The 16199-nt window shown below is 47.8% G+C and overlaps 1 protein-coding gene across 28 annotated transcripts; it reads left to right on the plus strand.

Annotated features, from left to right (window-relative positions):
- Window positions 1–1417: 1417 nt before the first annotated feature.
- Window positions 1418–8987, plus strand: LOC120672537 (PHD finger protein EHD3-like). 28 transcript variants are annotated; one of them, XM_039952982.1, is made up of 7 exons: window positions 1418–1884; window positions 2227–2419; window positions 3273–3394; window positions 4991–5757; window positions 6490–7434; window positions 7742–7884; window positions 8021–8987. In XM_039952982.1, the coding sequence occupies exons 6-7, from the start codon at window positions 7804–7806 to the stop codon at window positions 8633–8635; spliced, it is 696 nt and encodes a 231-aa protein (XP_039808916.1). In that variant the 5' UTR covers window positions 1418–1884; window positions 2227–2419; window positions 3273–3394; window positions 4991–5757; window positions 6490–7434; window positions 7742–7803; the 3' UTR covers window positions 8636–8987. The 28 variants fall into 28 exon arrangements, with proteins under 28 accessions (XP_039808916.1, XP_039808925.1, XP_039808920.1 ...); XM_039952991.1 differs by having other exon boundaries at window positions 6490–7186; XM_039952986.1 differs by having other exon boundaries at window positions 6490–7022; window positions 7128–7884.
- The last annotated feature ends 7212 nt before the right edge of the window (window positions 8988–16199 follow it).

Consider the following 16199-nt stretch of genomic DNA (forward strand, 5'->3'; position numbering starts at 1 on the left):
CTATATAAGGGCGGGGAAGGACCCCCTCCAAAGTCCAAAGCATACACCATATACTCATCTCAGACAATACAACCAACAGAACAAAGAGTATTACGCTATTCACGATTCGACCTGTCTAAACCTTGTGTTGCTTGCACCATTATGTTCGTGATCTTAGCGACTCCCTGCCTACAATATACTACCTTAGGGTATCTTTAGGTGAACTTGCCAGTAAAACACCAACACATTCCTCATTGAGCCGGCGGCGACCGGAGTTCGGATTGGGAGTTACCGGGGTCTGGTGGCCACCAGAGACCTTGGAAGAGGGCAGGCCCGGTCCTGAGGGGGGTCGAGCCGTGCGGCTGCCCCGGGCCCCCGGAATCCAAGGGGCCCCTCTCCAAATACGTGTATACTAAGAGTACAAGTCTTCTACGTGTATGTGTTGCAATCACATTGAATGTGTAGTTAATTAGGCCTGACGGATCGGAACATCACCAGCAAGAGCCCTCGCACCTCCTGCATTCTCGCCGGCACCTCAACCTACCAATACCAGGACGCCTTGCGTCGTCCTCATCTTCCATTGCGTTATTGGAACCCGAGTCTGTAGCTGCAAGAGGCAAAATCGCCCGAGCGCCATGCACGAGTGCGAGGCGCGTCTCTTGGCTAAGGCGTAGATGGTAGAGAGTGAACTTTGCATTCATTGCAGCTGGTAAGTGAACTCATTGAGCATGGGTTAGGGATGCAATCTAGTATTGTATACATTGAGCTCCAAGTTCCCGTGACAATTAGACAATTAGTAAACTTCCTTAGCTTCCTCGTGTTCATCTAGTATACCCTTAGGCTTTGTGCTACTTTCCAATTACCTTTGTTTTTTTTAAAAATAGCAACATCATCAATTTGAGTAGAAATATTCAAAACGATATAATATGAATATTTGTATTAAGAGCCTCCAAATTTAATTTCGCCCTAGGCCACTAAAATCTCAGGACCGGGCCTGGAAGAGGGGGGTGGGGCGGTAGGAAAGAACGGTGGTGGTGGCAGGTTGCAGAACGCAACGGACGACGGCGGGGACACCGCTGGCCGAGGGCGGTGGTTTGACAACTGGTAGGTCATTGACCGGATGTAAGGTGCGGCGTTCAGTCGGGCGGGGAGGCGGATCCGGCGGTGGGAGCCGCCGGAGGGAGACGGGAAAGATGGCTGGCGACAAGGTGAGGAGCGGGATCTTGTGCGATTGAATCTCCCTGGTTCGCATAAAGCGATGTGCTTGTGACACAATGCACAGGTGCACACTCTCCGGGAGGAATTTCGTGTGCCAAATTGCTACCCTCTGTCTGGACCAATCGCAGCGTCGTCCCGGGACACCTGGACGTGCTCAAATTAAACCGCCACGGCACCTCGTTGCTGGGTGGTGCTTTGTTGCCCGCAAACCTGCGGCGCGTCGTGGATAGGATAGCATCTGTTCCTGAGATCTGATGTGATGCGCGCGGCAGGCCGATCCGACCCTCAAGACGAGCTGCTCACTGCTCAGCTGCAAGCATTCCCGTGAACGCCGCTGGCCTAGGGCCGCTGCCTCTGCCACCGCGAGCACCCAGCCACCACCCGCTGCCAAGCGCCAGACCAAGGCAGCCCGCGGCCCCGGCCCACCCTCCCCCTCGGCCGCCGCCTCGCCAGCCACCGCCCGCCGGACCCTGCCTTCCTCGCGGCGAGAGCCTTCCCTCCTCCCCCTGAAGGCCTGAACCCTCTGCCGCACCTCGGGTCGCCTTCTCCGCGCCATCCCGCGCTGGCGCCTCTGTTCCGACCCGCCGAATCCATGGCTCCGCGCGCGGACGCAGAACCATCATCCATCAGCGCCTCCTCTCGCTGCCGAGATCGCGGGATGGGAGCCCCGGAACCGACTCGATCCAGGTAATTAACTGGCCAGCCTTTCCTTCCCTACCGGATCAACCCAATTGTGTTGTGGAAGCTCGAATCGCGGATACGCTTGCTGATCCATTGGTGCATGATGCCCCCTGGCCCTGACATTTTACAATGTTGTATTCATCCATCTTGTCCGATTGTGCTTGCGTAAGCTCACCCACAGGCTACAACGCACGCGAATTCACTTTCGTGGCAATTCAAACTATCCTCTCGATTCCAGTGCTCTGTCCAGACGTTCATTCCCTCATTTCCATGTAATACCATCCCTTCGGCTCCTAATTTTAGCTTCACGGCAGCACCAAGCACTGATACTCATCCATATTTTGTCAGGCCTGCTGCAAAGAGTCTGGGAATTCTTGAAGCGCCCGTGTCCCATTGAGATGTTCATACCGAGACTGACACTTCGCAACAGCACCGAAAACTGGATGGAAACGGAACACATTCGTCCATTCGTGGTTGAAACAGCACTTATGTGCAATTTGATTGTTGGAGGAAGCATCATCAGCAGCTACAATGCATTTGTGTAAGATGCCGTTCATATTTCGCTTTTTTCCTGGATAGAAGCAGGTGCATTGGGTATCTTGAGTATGAGCCTCGCAAAGATCAGCTGTTACTCTTATCTTCTGCCTGCGTGGAGCAACATTGTGTCTTGCTTGTTGTACCACGGTACAGCTGACAGGACTTCATGGTTTCTACATTACTGTACCTGCAAAATACTAGCGTAAGCTGCGACATGATAAGTGATTCAACGTGGCAATATTTTTTCCATGCTATATATCAGTGCTGCAACTCTAAAATCTGTCAAAAATACCTGATGATTTTATTCAATCTTTTGGAGGAAAAGCACATGATAGGAGCACTTTCCTAGTAGCATTTCTGTTTTTGGTTGACTGTTTTAACTCGATACTCTTTAGGGTAGTTCTAATTTTGATGATATGGAGATCATCATTGCATTTGTAGGTATTGTATCAACTAAAGGATAGTACATATTATATTTTGCTCCTTATTCGTGGCAATGTATTCGCGACCTATACCTGGATTGCTATGTGAAAAAAACACTCTTTTCTTGAAAAAATAAAACAAAACCATAGAGAATCTTGCCATAAATTAAGTCTGAGCATCCCTTTATGTATTGACCCAACCCAAAGATTTTCTTCTTAGAATACCATTCATTTCACTGCATAAACGCATGCCTCTGAATAGACCTTATGATGCAACCTGATCTTGTGGGTAATCTTCTCAGATATTTGGACATTAACATAGTTCATACTGCACTACTGCAGGTCTAAGTGTACAACCACATGTTTTCAATCTTTAAAACTTGCAAATGTATCAAAGCCATCATATTAACACCCTGGAATATTTCTTTGGCTCAGGTGAAGAAAGTGAAGTTCATGCGCTGGTGCGTTTATGATAGTTTGTGCAGATTGCTTACTTCAACATTTCAACCCTGCTAGCCCTAGCAGTGTGAACTGAACATGTATCTGTCTCTAAAATGGTGAGTTAGCACTAAAAGAACAATCATTTCGGTATTACTGGAATTTCCATTAGGTACCTAAACTTTTTGACAAAATTGCTAATCAGTGGCTATATTTTGTAAGTGTCTATTCTTATTTTGATAAGACACGACAAACACTATAAACAACATTAGGAAAGAGTTATTGTCAAGTGTACAATTCTACATGGATGGTAAAACTGATGTCACTGGTTCATTTACTTACAATTTCGTTGAGATATATCTATTTAACATGTCAATTAAAGGATCCATGGGTCGAATGTCTTATCTATGAATATTTTTTGTGTGATGAGTTCAAATAACACCAGAAAAAATGTGAAAAGAATATAGCTGTATTAGGACAGCTGTGCTGTGGCTGTGAATCCTGACATGTTCTATTGAGTATATCCCTGTATATTCTCTCATATCGGAAAATTTGGCACAGTTCAATGGCTTCCTAAAAATCTGGTGTAGAAGGATAAAACTGTAAACTTCCAAAAAAGGCTGAAATGGAATAGGAAAAGAAACTGAGGACAAGATCCTCTAGGATGGACTGTCACAGGTTCACAAGTTCTGTGAATGTTTCTTCTGGTAACTTACAATGTGTTTAACTTTTTCCAGCTTGGCATTATCACATTTTAGGCTGTTTCCTGCTCTACGCACGTTACACGAAAGAAGCATTTTTGGCACCTCCAACCCAATAAATTAATAATATCCGCTTTTGCCATATTAGTAGCTTCACACTTCGCTTTTCCTTTTTTTTCAACATTTGTCTGTTTCACCAAAAGTTAGGAAACAGACAAATGTTGAAAAAAAAGGAAAAGCGAAGTGTGAAGCTACTAATATGGCCAAAGCGGATATTATTAATTTATTGGGTTGGAGGTGCCAAAAATGCTTCTTTCGTGTAACGTGCGTAGAGCAGAAAACAGCCTAGAATGTGATAATGCCAAGCTGGAAAAAGTCAAGGACATTAAAAGTTACCAGAAGAATAGACATTCACAGAACTTGTGAACCTGTGACAGTCCATCCTAGAGGGTCTTGTCCTCGGTTTCTTTTCCTATTCCATTTCAGCCTTTTTTTCAACATTTGTCTGTTTCCTAACTTTTGGTGCTGGCAGCATAGGTAACCCCAAATCTTGATAAAAGAAACCAAGAGAAAATAGAATGTGAAAGAGAAGGGAGAAAGGTATTTTAAAAGTTTGAAACCATCTCACAATTACATATTGAACATTTGAACTGCAGTTTTCTAAGATGATAATACAATGCAGTTAAGTGATTTGAACCAAGATCACACGAATTTATATGCAATTATGCATTCAACTTCTATTGTTAATTCATTGCTTTGATGATAAGTGGGAAGTTGTCCTAGATACTGCTGCAACCAGAAATGGGAAAAAAACATTGCATCCAAATGTATGAAGAAACTATGAACAAGATTAGAATGTGTCATCAGGTCACTTGATATAGTAAAATTTTTAAAGTGAAATAAATAAAACCTAGAAGAAAATCTCAGAGACAAACAAAAAATTGGTTCAACAACAAGAAGTTTCCCGTTTCTCTTTTCTTTGTATATATATAGATGAACCTTTTCACACTGCAGTTTTAGGTTCCAGTGGCACAAACATCGGAGGGGGATGAAGAGTTGAATCAAGAGGAGCAGTGGAAGTACTCTGATAAGGAAACTTACACTAATACAACACTGCCCTACATTCCATGAAAAGTAACACTAACCTGGATAGTTCATTTATCCAGCCTATGAAAATAGTGTACTAGAAATTTACAGTTTTCTTGAGTCTATAAAAGATTAAGCTGTACCATCAAGTATTTAGTGTCTAAGAGATCAAGTGCTAGCCCCTATTAATAGATAGGACTGCATCCTTAAGAGTTGCAACACAAATATATAGCTGGGCAACATATCACTTCATTCTTTCAGTTATCAATATGCCAGAACCATGACCAACTACAGATATATCCAGGGCAGTGACAAACATGTCAGAAATTGTAGGCAGGGAATGAATCAAATATTTTGAAAAAAATATCTTAGAGATTGTGCTTAACAGGAGTAATAACAGAAACACAACTTTTTGAGGGGATTAAAAAGAAACAGACAGAAAAAAAAGGAAGGCAGCAATAAACTCTCACCTAGTGCCAGAATTTTGTCAGGATCCTCCCTCGATTTTTTGGAGAAGGTAGGAGCGTTTCCTTGGCCAATTAAGGAGGATTACTCCACCCCTCGTTGAGCTGTATCCAATATAGATACCCCCACCCTTTGGCTCAGCACATCTTCCCTGGATCCCGTCTTCCTCCTGCATTCCCCCGAGACTCAGATCCTGCAGCAATCTTTCCCCAAAGTGCGACCAGGCATAGGTACTCTCCGAACACCATGTTTTCTACTTATTCCCCTTACTTCCTGCCGCTTTGGCCGCGTTTTCCCCAAAAAATTCAATTCCCTCGGTGAATCTTTTGAGGGAGAGGGTTCTATTGGGGGAAACAGATGGCTTCTGGTCGGGCTGGGTGTTTTAGGTTGAGGATTTGCATGAATATGTTTGTTTCGTCTTGCTATGGATGCTTGTCTTTATACAGAGAGTTGTTTGAGGTAGGGATGCAAAGTTGAATTCAGGTGTAGCCGGATTTGTGGTCTGAACGAGGGAGACCTAAAAACTGTTGAAGCTCTGAGTATGATATGCTGGTTGAAGATTTTACAGAAAAAGAAGTATCTGATGCTGTTTATGTTTTTAGTTTTTTGAGGGAAAGTATCTGATGTGATTTAGTTAGTCCATAGATCGATTAGAGCACCATGCCTGATGGTTTCCATAATGAATCAAACCTGTTGGAATACTGGAAAGAACTTCCATTAAATCGAGGTGCCATTTGGTCCCAAATGGACTAACCCTCGCTTCAAATACGTTCTTGTTGTGCTTCAGAGTGTGAAATGTTTGTTGTGTGCATATGTTGGAATGTCTGATATGAAGATAAATTATCTGAAGAGTGATTTTGTACTTTTGGGTGAGGATAATCAAAGAACAGAGATGCTGGCAGATTTATCAGTTGTAATTGTCACTCTCCAATCACTTACCTTGAAGTTCTCGTGTCAACCAGGTGTCAACCAGAAGGTCGCTTTTGGTGGATTGGGAATTTTTTATGGACAAAGAAACAAATTGTTTGACATATTTGTTGGGATCTTACCTTCTTAGATGCCCAAACAGGGAGTATGAACAGTATGAAAATGACAATGAAAGTAGGCACTTAATTCTCCAATAATAACCAGAAAATTCAACTCTTTACACTGTGGAGAGAGGGGGCTATTTATACCCCTAGCCCTCGGTCAGGTTTTCCTAAATTGCCCCCTTCCAACTCATTTACAGCTCACTTACAGCCGGTTTCGGGGTAAAATTACAAGGTGAGGTGTACAAATCCGACCTTCTCACGTATTCACGTTTTACACGAATGCCTACACCCGACGAAGGTCTTCGCGTCCTTCGGGGTACTTCGGAGGTCACGGCCCTGAAGGTTCCGTCTTCGAGCGATCAGACGTCGCCTTCGTTCCCGAAGGCGATCCCCTTGGTCCCGAAGGTCCTGATCTTTGAACTTGTGCTTCTGAGTGACCATTCGTCACCTTCGGCCACCCGAAGGTGAGATCCTTCGTTTCTAGCAAGTCTTGGTCTTTAAGCTTGTGCTTCTGAGTGACCATTCGTCACCTTCGGCCATCCGAAGGTGAGATCTTTCATTTGTCGCAGGTCTTGGTCTTTAAGCTTGTGCTTCTGAGTGACCATTCGTCACCTTCGGCCACCCGAAGGTGAGCTCCCTAGTCTGGGCGATCTCGGGAGCGACTGTCGCCCTTCGGGTATGCTCGTCTTCCTTCGTTGGAGCCCTGCAAACGAGGTAGGGGGCATTTCCGAGGGCGGGAGCCTATCCGAAGGTCCAATCCCCAACAATATTGGATAGGTGGTTGCCTGTCACAAGGAGGCTTGTTTTGCTGGGATCATATGAATACATATCCACCTTGTTTCAATGTACCAATCTCAGGAATTCTTTTGTGGCAAGGTAACTATGGATATTTTTTGGTCAGTTGGGTTGTTTGTAAGCTGAAAGGCAAGGGGATTAGGGGAATTGGGAGTTAAAGATGAACACGAGTCAGTTCATGCTGTTCAGAATGGAACAGGCCTATGGCAACCAATAGTCGAAGCAGATTATATCAAATAAAGATCGATTTTATCTGGAGGACTGTAGTACATGGACCATATTTATTTCCCCTTACGCAGTGGCTTACTTATCTAGAATGGGATCAGCAATTGTTTTGATTACAAAACAAACCATGTTCCTTGACTGAACTTCCAGTTGGTTGATGCAGCTTCCAGGACATGACATGGATTGATTTTGCAGCTCCAAGTTGGAGTAATAGTATAACAAAGAATGGGACACATTTTGATCGCCAAACCTTTCTTCTTACTTTCATTATTTGCACCTACATTTCTTCAGGAAGAACGTTTACATGTACTGTTTCCATCCATGTTTTGTCATTTTCATCAGTCCATTTTAGACCCCCTTGTGCATTGGCGATCAATTTTCATATTCAGTTCTGTGAGCTGTACTATGGACATCACTGACCAAATGTTGTGCTGTATTTCAGGGAGCTGTTGTTGCCTGGACTATGGCCCCCTCCCAGGTTCCAAAGCTGACGGACACTGCTGTCGCAGGCTGTTGCAAGGTGTGTAAAGAACCTGAAGAGAAGGGCAAGAGGTTCCTGATCTGTGGCCACTCTCTTTGCATATACAAGTACTACCACATCCGGTGCCTGATGCCTGAACAGATCGCTAGTGATAAGCAGGCAGGCGAACAATGCTGGTACTGCCCATCATGCCTCTGCCGGGGTTGTTTCTGTGACATGGACGACAATGAGATCATCATGTGTGACGGCTGTGATGAGGCCTATCACCTCTACTGCCTGAGTCCTCCTCTCACTTCCGTGCCCAAGAGGCATTGGTACTGCCAGTTCTGCACTGCGGCGAAGGCACGGGAGAAGGAGTTGAAGAAGTACGAGAAGAAGATGCTGCAGCTCCACAGGAAGCGTGATCGTGCTATGGTGAAGAGTGACAAGTATGTGGGCATGCACTTGCTGATGGAGGCTGTGGCGAAGCTGGCTGAGGAGGAGGAAGCTGCGAAGCTGAAACGCGATGAGGAGGCAGCTGCCGCTGCTATGGAGATGCTGAGAGGCGATGAGGAGGCAGCAACCGCCGCAGAGTAGGAGGCATGGAGACTGTGAGCAGGTGGATTTGTGTTCCCTGCCATGAGTTCAAACCAGCACAAGGTTTCTGTCCGGGGAGCAGCTCTGTCCCAGCTGAAGGCATGATGGTCAGCAGCTGGGACGAGCGGCCGAGGGTCTCTGAAGGGTCTCTGAAACGTGTGCCGTTTATGCTGGTGGTAGAGAATATGAGTCCGTCAGGATTGCTCTTATCCTCTGTGATCGTTTGTTTTATTTTGGCGAGGTCATACTTGACGAACTTGCCGGCTTCGTAACTTTAGAAGACTGTGAACACCCTTGATACCTTTGCTGGGTACTTGAACTGAAATGAAATGGTGGATGTTGGTAGACTAAAGTGTCTGTTTGATAAATGGTGTGGTTTCTGCATTCTAGCCTGTGCATTCCAGTTGCAGGTGCAGCTTGATTTGTTGGTGATTCCAGGTAAAGAGGAACACCATCTGGGAAAATATTCCCAGCTATCCTGAAGTCATGATCCTACATACATGATCCTTCCTTCTATCTTTATTTGGTGGTGCCTGAAATCCTGAATGATAATTGACAAGGCATTGCTACACTACAATGCATTGTTCGGGCATAGTCATTCCCGTACTCTGACCACATATCATCCAAGCGCCCAAACACATCCTACTGGACTGGACCATTTCTGTCCGTTCATATGCCAAAAATGGGATGGGGGAATCTTATCTATTTGCCACGGCAAAGTTGCCGACCACGAATAATTCGTCTAATCCGGCACGTGTCACTCCTTGTGCAAACCGTATAAGGTCCGGGCACTTTGCAGTGGCACAAGCCAAAAGCAAAAACGTTGGCATGCAACAAACTCAGGATTCTCACAGCACTAACCAAATATCGCACTGAAACATCAGTATTTGTTCAACACGACCAATGGCTCTCATGGTTTCTTGCTGCATGGGGATGTATTCTCGAAAAAAGAAGAGGGAACAGAAGGATCATATATATACCTGCTGCTCAGGAATCACTTGGGCTTGGCCCAGTCAGTGACTGCTTGGATGAAGAGAACCCCCAAAAGAGAACCCGCCCCTTCCTTCCTTCCTCTTTTCAGCAATCAGCATCCATCCTCCCCTCCCTGGGCCCTAGAGGCTAGAGGTGCTGCACCGAATTAAATACTAATTGACAGAGCATCAAGAAGTATTCGCTTCATCAGTAAACAAAAACAAGCAATGCAGGTACGGCTAGGACAACATTTTTCGATCTTTGAATTCTGTTTCAGAGTTGTTCATCATGACTCGCTGAGACGCTGACTGCAAACTGAGGCTGTCAAGGCCAGACTCGTTGATCTTACCCGTCAGTTGGCAGGGCTTGTCATGAGCCGAGTGACTTGCAGCCACCGTTTGGTGCATTGGATCCTTCCTATGCTGAAACAGAAGTTAAACTCTTGTGTTCACCTGAAAAATTCCAGACGTCAAACATGGTTGGGGCCAATCATCCATGGACAGCATGCGATGGCTGAGCCCCACTAGGCGACTAGGAATCTTCAGTCCACCAGATGCAACTTGGTGCTGCATGGCGCAAGTAACTAGACATGACTGACTACTTGGTAACATTATGGCCCAGTTTGCAAGTAGGGTAGGCAGCGACTTGTCAGCCTAAACACTGAACTGTAAACATGTTTAGGAATACAGTTGAAAGTGTTTTCCAGTCTGGGAGAGATTCGAAAACTGCAAATTGCTGCTGCACTGGGACTACTGTACCTTTTTTTTAGGACACGTCAGTCACTGTGCTTCTCTCCGGAGGAAGAACGAACCGGCACTGTGCTTGAGCAATACTAAGTTACTAACTCCTTTCCCTCTCATCGAGCCCACCGTTCACTTTAAGCCCACGTGAACGCGCGTGCGGTGCGTGATGCTGGGAAAGGCGATTTTTTATTTTTATATTTTTTAATTTCGTTTTTTACAAAAATATATTTTTGTTTTCGAAATTTACAGGAATATACCCCGGCCGCCCCGCTGCCGGGCAGCCGGCACCTGGAGGAAACCTTTCGCGAAAAATTTGCGCCCGGACCCCTGGAGGACCGGTCGCCCGGCAGCCGGCTGCCCCGCTGCCGGGCGACCGGTCCTCCAGAGACCCGGGCGCAAATTTTCCGCGAAACTTTTTGCAGAAAAGCCCCTGCCGCCCGACAGCGGGGCGGCCAGGTGCCGGCCGGCCGCCCGCGGGGCGGCCGGGGTATATTCTTGTAAATTTCAAAAACAAAAATATATTTTTGTAAAAAATGAAATTGAAAAATAAAAAAAGCGCGCTGGGAGAGACCAAGAGGACCCTAGGAATGGACTCGGATGAGCCTCCGTCAAGGCCCACCATGACCCAAGTTGCAGCGGCAGCTCTTGTTCATCTCAGTTTCGAGGGGCCCCCCTCCTGACTAGACAGAGACAGCCAATCACTCATCAGCTTTTCCTCTCTCATGGCACCATGGCAGTGATTTGCCCTCTGCAGTGGGATCACACTCTGATGAGATTTGCAAGCTACCTTAATCATGTCCTCATCTTGCATCAGAAAAGTTGGTCGAAAATTCTCACTCCGACTTGTGCGCAAATCCCGATTTAGTAATTGATTGGCTCGACGAGAGTGGCACCTACCGATTTTCAAGCACTGATTGGCTGCTCCAAGGTACCCTAGACTGCATCCTGCTTCTCATGGTGGGATCCACTGCCTAGTTTGCCATTCGGATAGCACAACTATATGTTTCCCATGTCATCATCTCTTGGCAAGTCAAAGTGGGAAGGACATTATGATCCCCCCCTGCTAATTTTGGGGGGGGGGGGGGGGTAGGAGATGGGTTAGGCGATGAAAAAATAATACGAGATCTAGAAATTAGGGGTGCTACCATGTCGATTCAAGCGAAAATAGACGGTGGATTTGATTCAGTGATAATAATTTCTCTACTAATACCAGATCCACTACCTCAAATTTTGCTCGAACATGCCTATATTGTAAAGTTATAAATAAAAGGGGCATGGTAAAGCACACCTGATTCCTCGTGTTCAATCGATTGATTCCATGGCCGTCGTTCGGCCTTCCATGTATACTCAACCCGGTCGTCAAATTCTGTCATGATCCTCACTGCTTGTAGACTCAAACCCTAGTAAACTGGATGAGAGGTAGTGGATGGGGGCATAAGATGGTTGCGGAGTTGCCTGGCAATGGAGAGAGAAGGAATTGAGTTGGATCTCGCGATAGGCGGCTACGGTGGTGCGGAAGGAGGGTGTCGGCGGCGGCCAGATTTATAAATGGGGTGCAGGGGAGGTAGGAGGGGTGGCGGCGGCGGCCCAAGGATGCGGTGTGAAGCAAGGGTATTTAGGGTTACAATATTTCACTCCAACGGTGTGGATTGATTGATAAATAGAGATTTAGGGGATTTAGAAGGAGTGGCATCAATCGACGGATGAGGTGGAAAATGAGGCTATTTAGGGCTAGAGCATTGTAATCCAATAGAGTGGATTGGTTGACATAGAGATTGAGGGGAGATGGGAGGGCATCGACGCTCATCCAACGCTGAAGCTAGAGTAAATTGAAAGGGATGCATTTGCTTTTGTGGGTGCATGTAGCTAAGTCACTAGGGATGCATATATATATAGTGAAAATTTAGACTTAATTACTATTTTGCATTTTTTTGGTGCCTAGCTAATTCCTATATAGCTTCACTCTGCGCTCGAAGGCTATTGTGTGAAAGTGAGGTGACGCTATTTAGAGTTTGCGCATTTTAGTCCAGCGATGCATGTTTGTTGATAAATTAAGGTGCAGGAAGGCAGAAGGGGTGGTGGCGGTTGGCGGAAGGGTGGAAAGTGGAATGCAAGGTGAAGTAATTTAGGTTTGTAGTGTTTTAATCCAAGGATGTGGGTTAAAATGGTAAATAGAGGTGCAGGGAAATAGGAGAGGCCAACAGACGAGACAGAAGAAGGTACAATTTGTGGTTAGGATAATTTAATCGTACGGTGTGGGTTGAATATTTTTATTTTTCAGGAATTAAATCCCGTACATTTTTTTGATATATAATTGGACATGGCAACCTTTGTCCCCTAAACTACCTCTTCGAATTCCCAATTAACTATGAAAAACCAACTAAATCTTTTAAAAATATGATATGTAGTTCATGGGACCCATTTAAGTGGTCTTAAAGGATTATGGATAGACTAGCTAAAGTGACATTTAGAAAGCTCTACCCGTAGGAAGGATATGAAAAGTAAAGTTATATAGAGGAATATTCGGGCTGCACTGTCCCTTGGGTGCATCCTACGTCACACATGAAATGCGTCATCATCTTACCCTGCTAAAATTTACAATTATTTGTGCTGAATTTCTTTTGTACTAAACTAGATCAGAGTATGCAGTTTCCATTTGAGACCGACCTAGCTTTTTTTCATGTTACTGTTGCACTCTGTTACTACGAGATCAACCTAACCGCTTTATTGTGACCCTCTCAATGTCGTTCGTATCCAATGTAAAGGCCTTTTCAGTCTTTTACATGCTGTAGCCACTGTGTTTTCGACAGCTCGGGAAAGACATTTCCCCGGTCCAGTTTGCACCCAGGCATTGGCCACCAAGGACATGGAGGCAGCCTATGAGGAAGCAACACATGCGAGTGATGGCACTTCCTCGCCAGTACAAGGAGCTCCCTCTCAGTTGTCACAGCATCCATCCATCCCCTTCTCTCTCTCTCGCGCGCGGGCACAAAGGGAGAAAGGGCACTCGATCCCCGCAGCATCATCCACCAGCAGCCAGCGCCATCATACCCGCCATGGACCTGCAGCCTACAGGGGTCGATTCCGTCGCACCGGCGCCCCCGTGCGGCTCGAATCGAGAGTGAGCGACGGCGAGCCACTGCGGCGGCCGATAGGTGCATGCGGCGGCGGCGGCCGGGTGCCGACCGCCGCGACAAGCGCAACATAACCTGGCTCCGACTGCGCGCGCGATCCAGCGACCGAGCTCACTTCCGGTCGGCCACTCGGAAATAAGCGATAATCTTACCAAACAATCTGCTTAATTGTTTTCTCTTCGGTGCTAATCGGCTTAAGAGATTTGAATCATGAGAAGCGAAAAGTAAGAAATTTAGCTTATAACTAGTATAATGTTTGTGCGTTGTTATGGGTAATATAATAGATTTATGTAATATCATCAATTTTATATTTATTTATTTCATGTACATAACGTACATGTCTTGCTATGATTATGTGGAATATTGATTGTTCGTATTCCGATTGTTTTACCCGAATTCCTGTTAGGATTTGGATTGATTTGTTTGGACCCCTATTAGAATTGCGATGACGGACCAAGAAAACATCATTTGCTTTAGAAATAGCACATATAGAGATAGAGAGCGTGTTAAAAAAAAAGCGGAAACAAAAACCTGGCGGCTAGGCTAGATTTCCATCGATTTCGACCCAGGCCTTACCACGATACGCTTACGATCATGGCTGTCTGCCTAGTTCGTTCCACTCGAATTTAAGTGTCAGTTTCTTCTCTTATTTTTTTCCCAACGTACGGATGCAGGAGTGAAAAATCACCTAGTACGTATAGATTGTAGGAGAAAATGAACTAAATTTTTTCACTCCAATCTTTCATAACTCGTTGGATTGAAGGGGGGTTAGCTAGGGTCCAACCTGGAAATGCAGATGTTGTGAGAGCCCGAACGCCTGCGTCGCTCTCCTCGGGGGCGACTCGGGCGGACCCGAGCACCCCGCGCCACCACCCCCTTCCCCGCGACCCGCTCCCTCGCCGCCGCCCGAGCAAGGCGCGGAAGTCCGCCCAGCTACTGCAAGGAAGGCGGCGGCGAGGCACTCGTCATCCTCGCACCTGGGGACGCCGTCACTCGCGCGCTCGCCGTCGACGACCTCGACCGCTGGCTTCCGATTTCGGCCACCCGGCGGCGGATCCGTCGTCCCCCTGGCTTGATCTACTCCCTCCCGTGCTGGATCTGGGCAACAGGCTTGGGGATCGGCGACGCGACTTCCGGCTACTGCTGCCGACGGCGACGCCGCCGAGTGCGCCCGCGGCGAGGCTGCGGTGCCTGTCCACACGTGCCACGGCGGGGCCCTCATCGGCGTCGGCGTCCCCGCGGCGCGGGTTGCACTCCTTCGCCCCGCTCGCGGCCGCGGTGCTGGCTCACCTCCGGGCGTCCGGGGTGGCCGTGCTCCCGGGCCTCACGGAGCTCGGGATGGCGCACACGGAGGCCGAGCTGGGGTTCGCGCTTCCGCCCGACCTCCGCGCGGTGCTCGCCGCGGGGCTCCCCTCGGGGCCCGGGGTGCTGGACTGGCGCACCCGCGCAGGGCTCCGGTCGGCGTTCGACCTGCCCATCATCGCGACGTCGCTGCAGATCTCACGTGGCGCGCTGTGGCCGCGCTGCTGGGGCCCGCGCCCCACCAACCCGGACCGCACGCTGCGGCGGCTCGCACGCTCCGCCATCCGCTGCGTGCCGGTGCTGGTGCTGCTCTTCGTCCGCTGCTTCTTGCCCAGCTCCCGCGTCGCTGGCAGACTTCCTCCCCACTCCTTCCTCCCTGCCGCCGCCGGCTGCCTCGTCTTGTGCTTCAGATGGATTCTACTGTGATTCCGCAAGGGTTCGCTGCTGGCGCCTCTACTTCGTCGGCGCTCTCCTTGTTGATGGAGACTCCAAATCAATTGCCCGGTGGTGAAGTTCGCTCTTGGCCGACCCTCCCTCCTTTGGGGCTTCCTCCCCTCAAAGGGCGTTGGATGGCGGTGGGCGGCGCCCGGATGTGCCCTACTTGGTGTCCTTGTCAGCTCGAAAGGAGGTCATTGTTTCCGGCGACATTCTAGGCATGTTGCCTCCCCTAGCCTTAGCCCCCATTCTGTTGAGCGAGCCCTCCCAAATCGTAGGAGGGTGGCTCACAGGGCGGCGTAGCTGCGAGGGGTGGGTGGATGCAATTTGGCTCGTGTGAACCAGCAAGCAAGTTGTTCGGTCGCGGTTCCCATTGACGGGAGTTGGCTTCTACCGTGGTTCCGCAAGTGCCCGCTGCTGGCGCCTCTACTTCGTCGATGCTCTCCTTGTTGATGGTGACTCCAAACCAATTGCCAGGTGGTAAAGATCGCTTTTGGCTTGCCCTCCCTCCTTTGGGGCTTCCTCCCCTCAAAGGGTGTTGGATGGCGGTGGGCGGCGCCCGGATGTGCCTTATTGGTGTCGTTGTCAGCTCGAAGGGAGGTCGTCGTTTCCGGTGACATTTTGGTCAAGTTGTCTCCTCCATCCTTAGTCCCCATTCTGTTGGGCGAGCTCTCCCAACTCGTAGGAGGGTGGCTCACAGCCACAGGACGGCGTAGCTGCGAGGGGTGGGTGGATGCAATTTGTCTCGTGTGAACCTGACAAGCAAGTTGTTTGGTTGCGGCTCCCATTGACGATCGGTGGAATGCACTCTCTATGTTGTCATCTTTTTCTCAATCATTTCTCTCGCCGTGTGTGAGAGAGCTCATGTAATCTCATCCTGGAATGCCAGGGTTATGTTTTGTATTGAGCTGTGTTACTTTCGATCAATAAAATGAATAGTATATGTATCAATACCAGACCTGATTGATCTGTCCCGAA

This window comes from Panicum virgatum, chromosome 5N (genome assembly GCF_016808335.1).
Source record: "Panicum virgatum strain AP13 chromosome 5N, P.virgatum_v5, whole genome shotgun sequence".
NCBI lineage: Eukaryota > Viridiplantae > Streptophyta > Magnoliopsida > Poales > Poaceae > Panicum > Panicum virgatum.

Excerpts from the sequence above, each read along its gene's own strand:
- LOC120672537 (XM_039952977.1), top strand. The coding sequence starts at position 7,804 with ATGGGACACATTTTGATCGCCAAACCTTTCTTCTTACTTTCATTATTT. Across the intron at positions 7,885-8,020 it reads TTCAGGAAGAACGTTTACAT|GGAGCTGTTGTTGCCTGGAC; the intron begins GTACTGTTTCCA and ends GCTGTATTTCAG.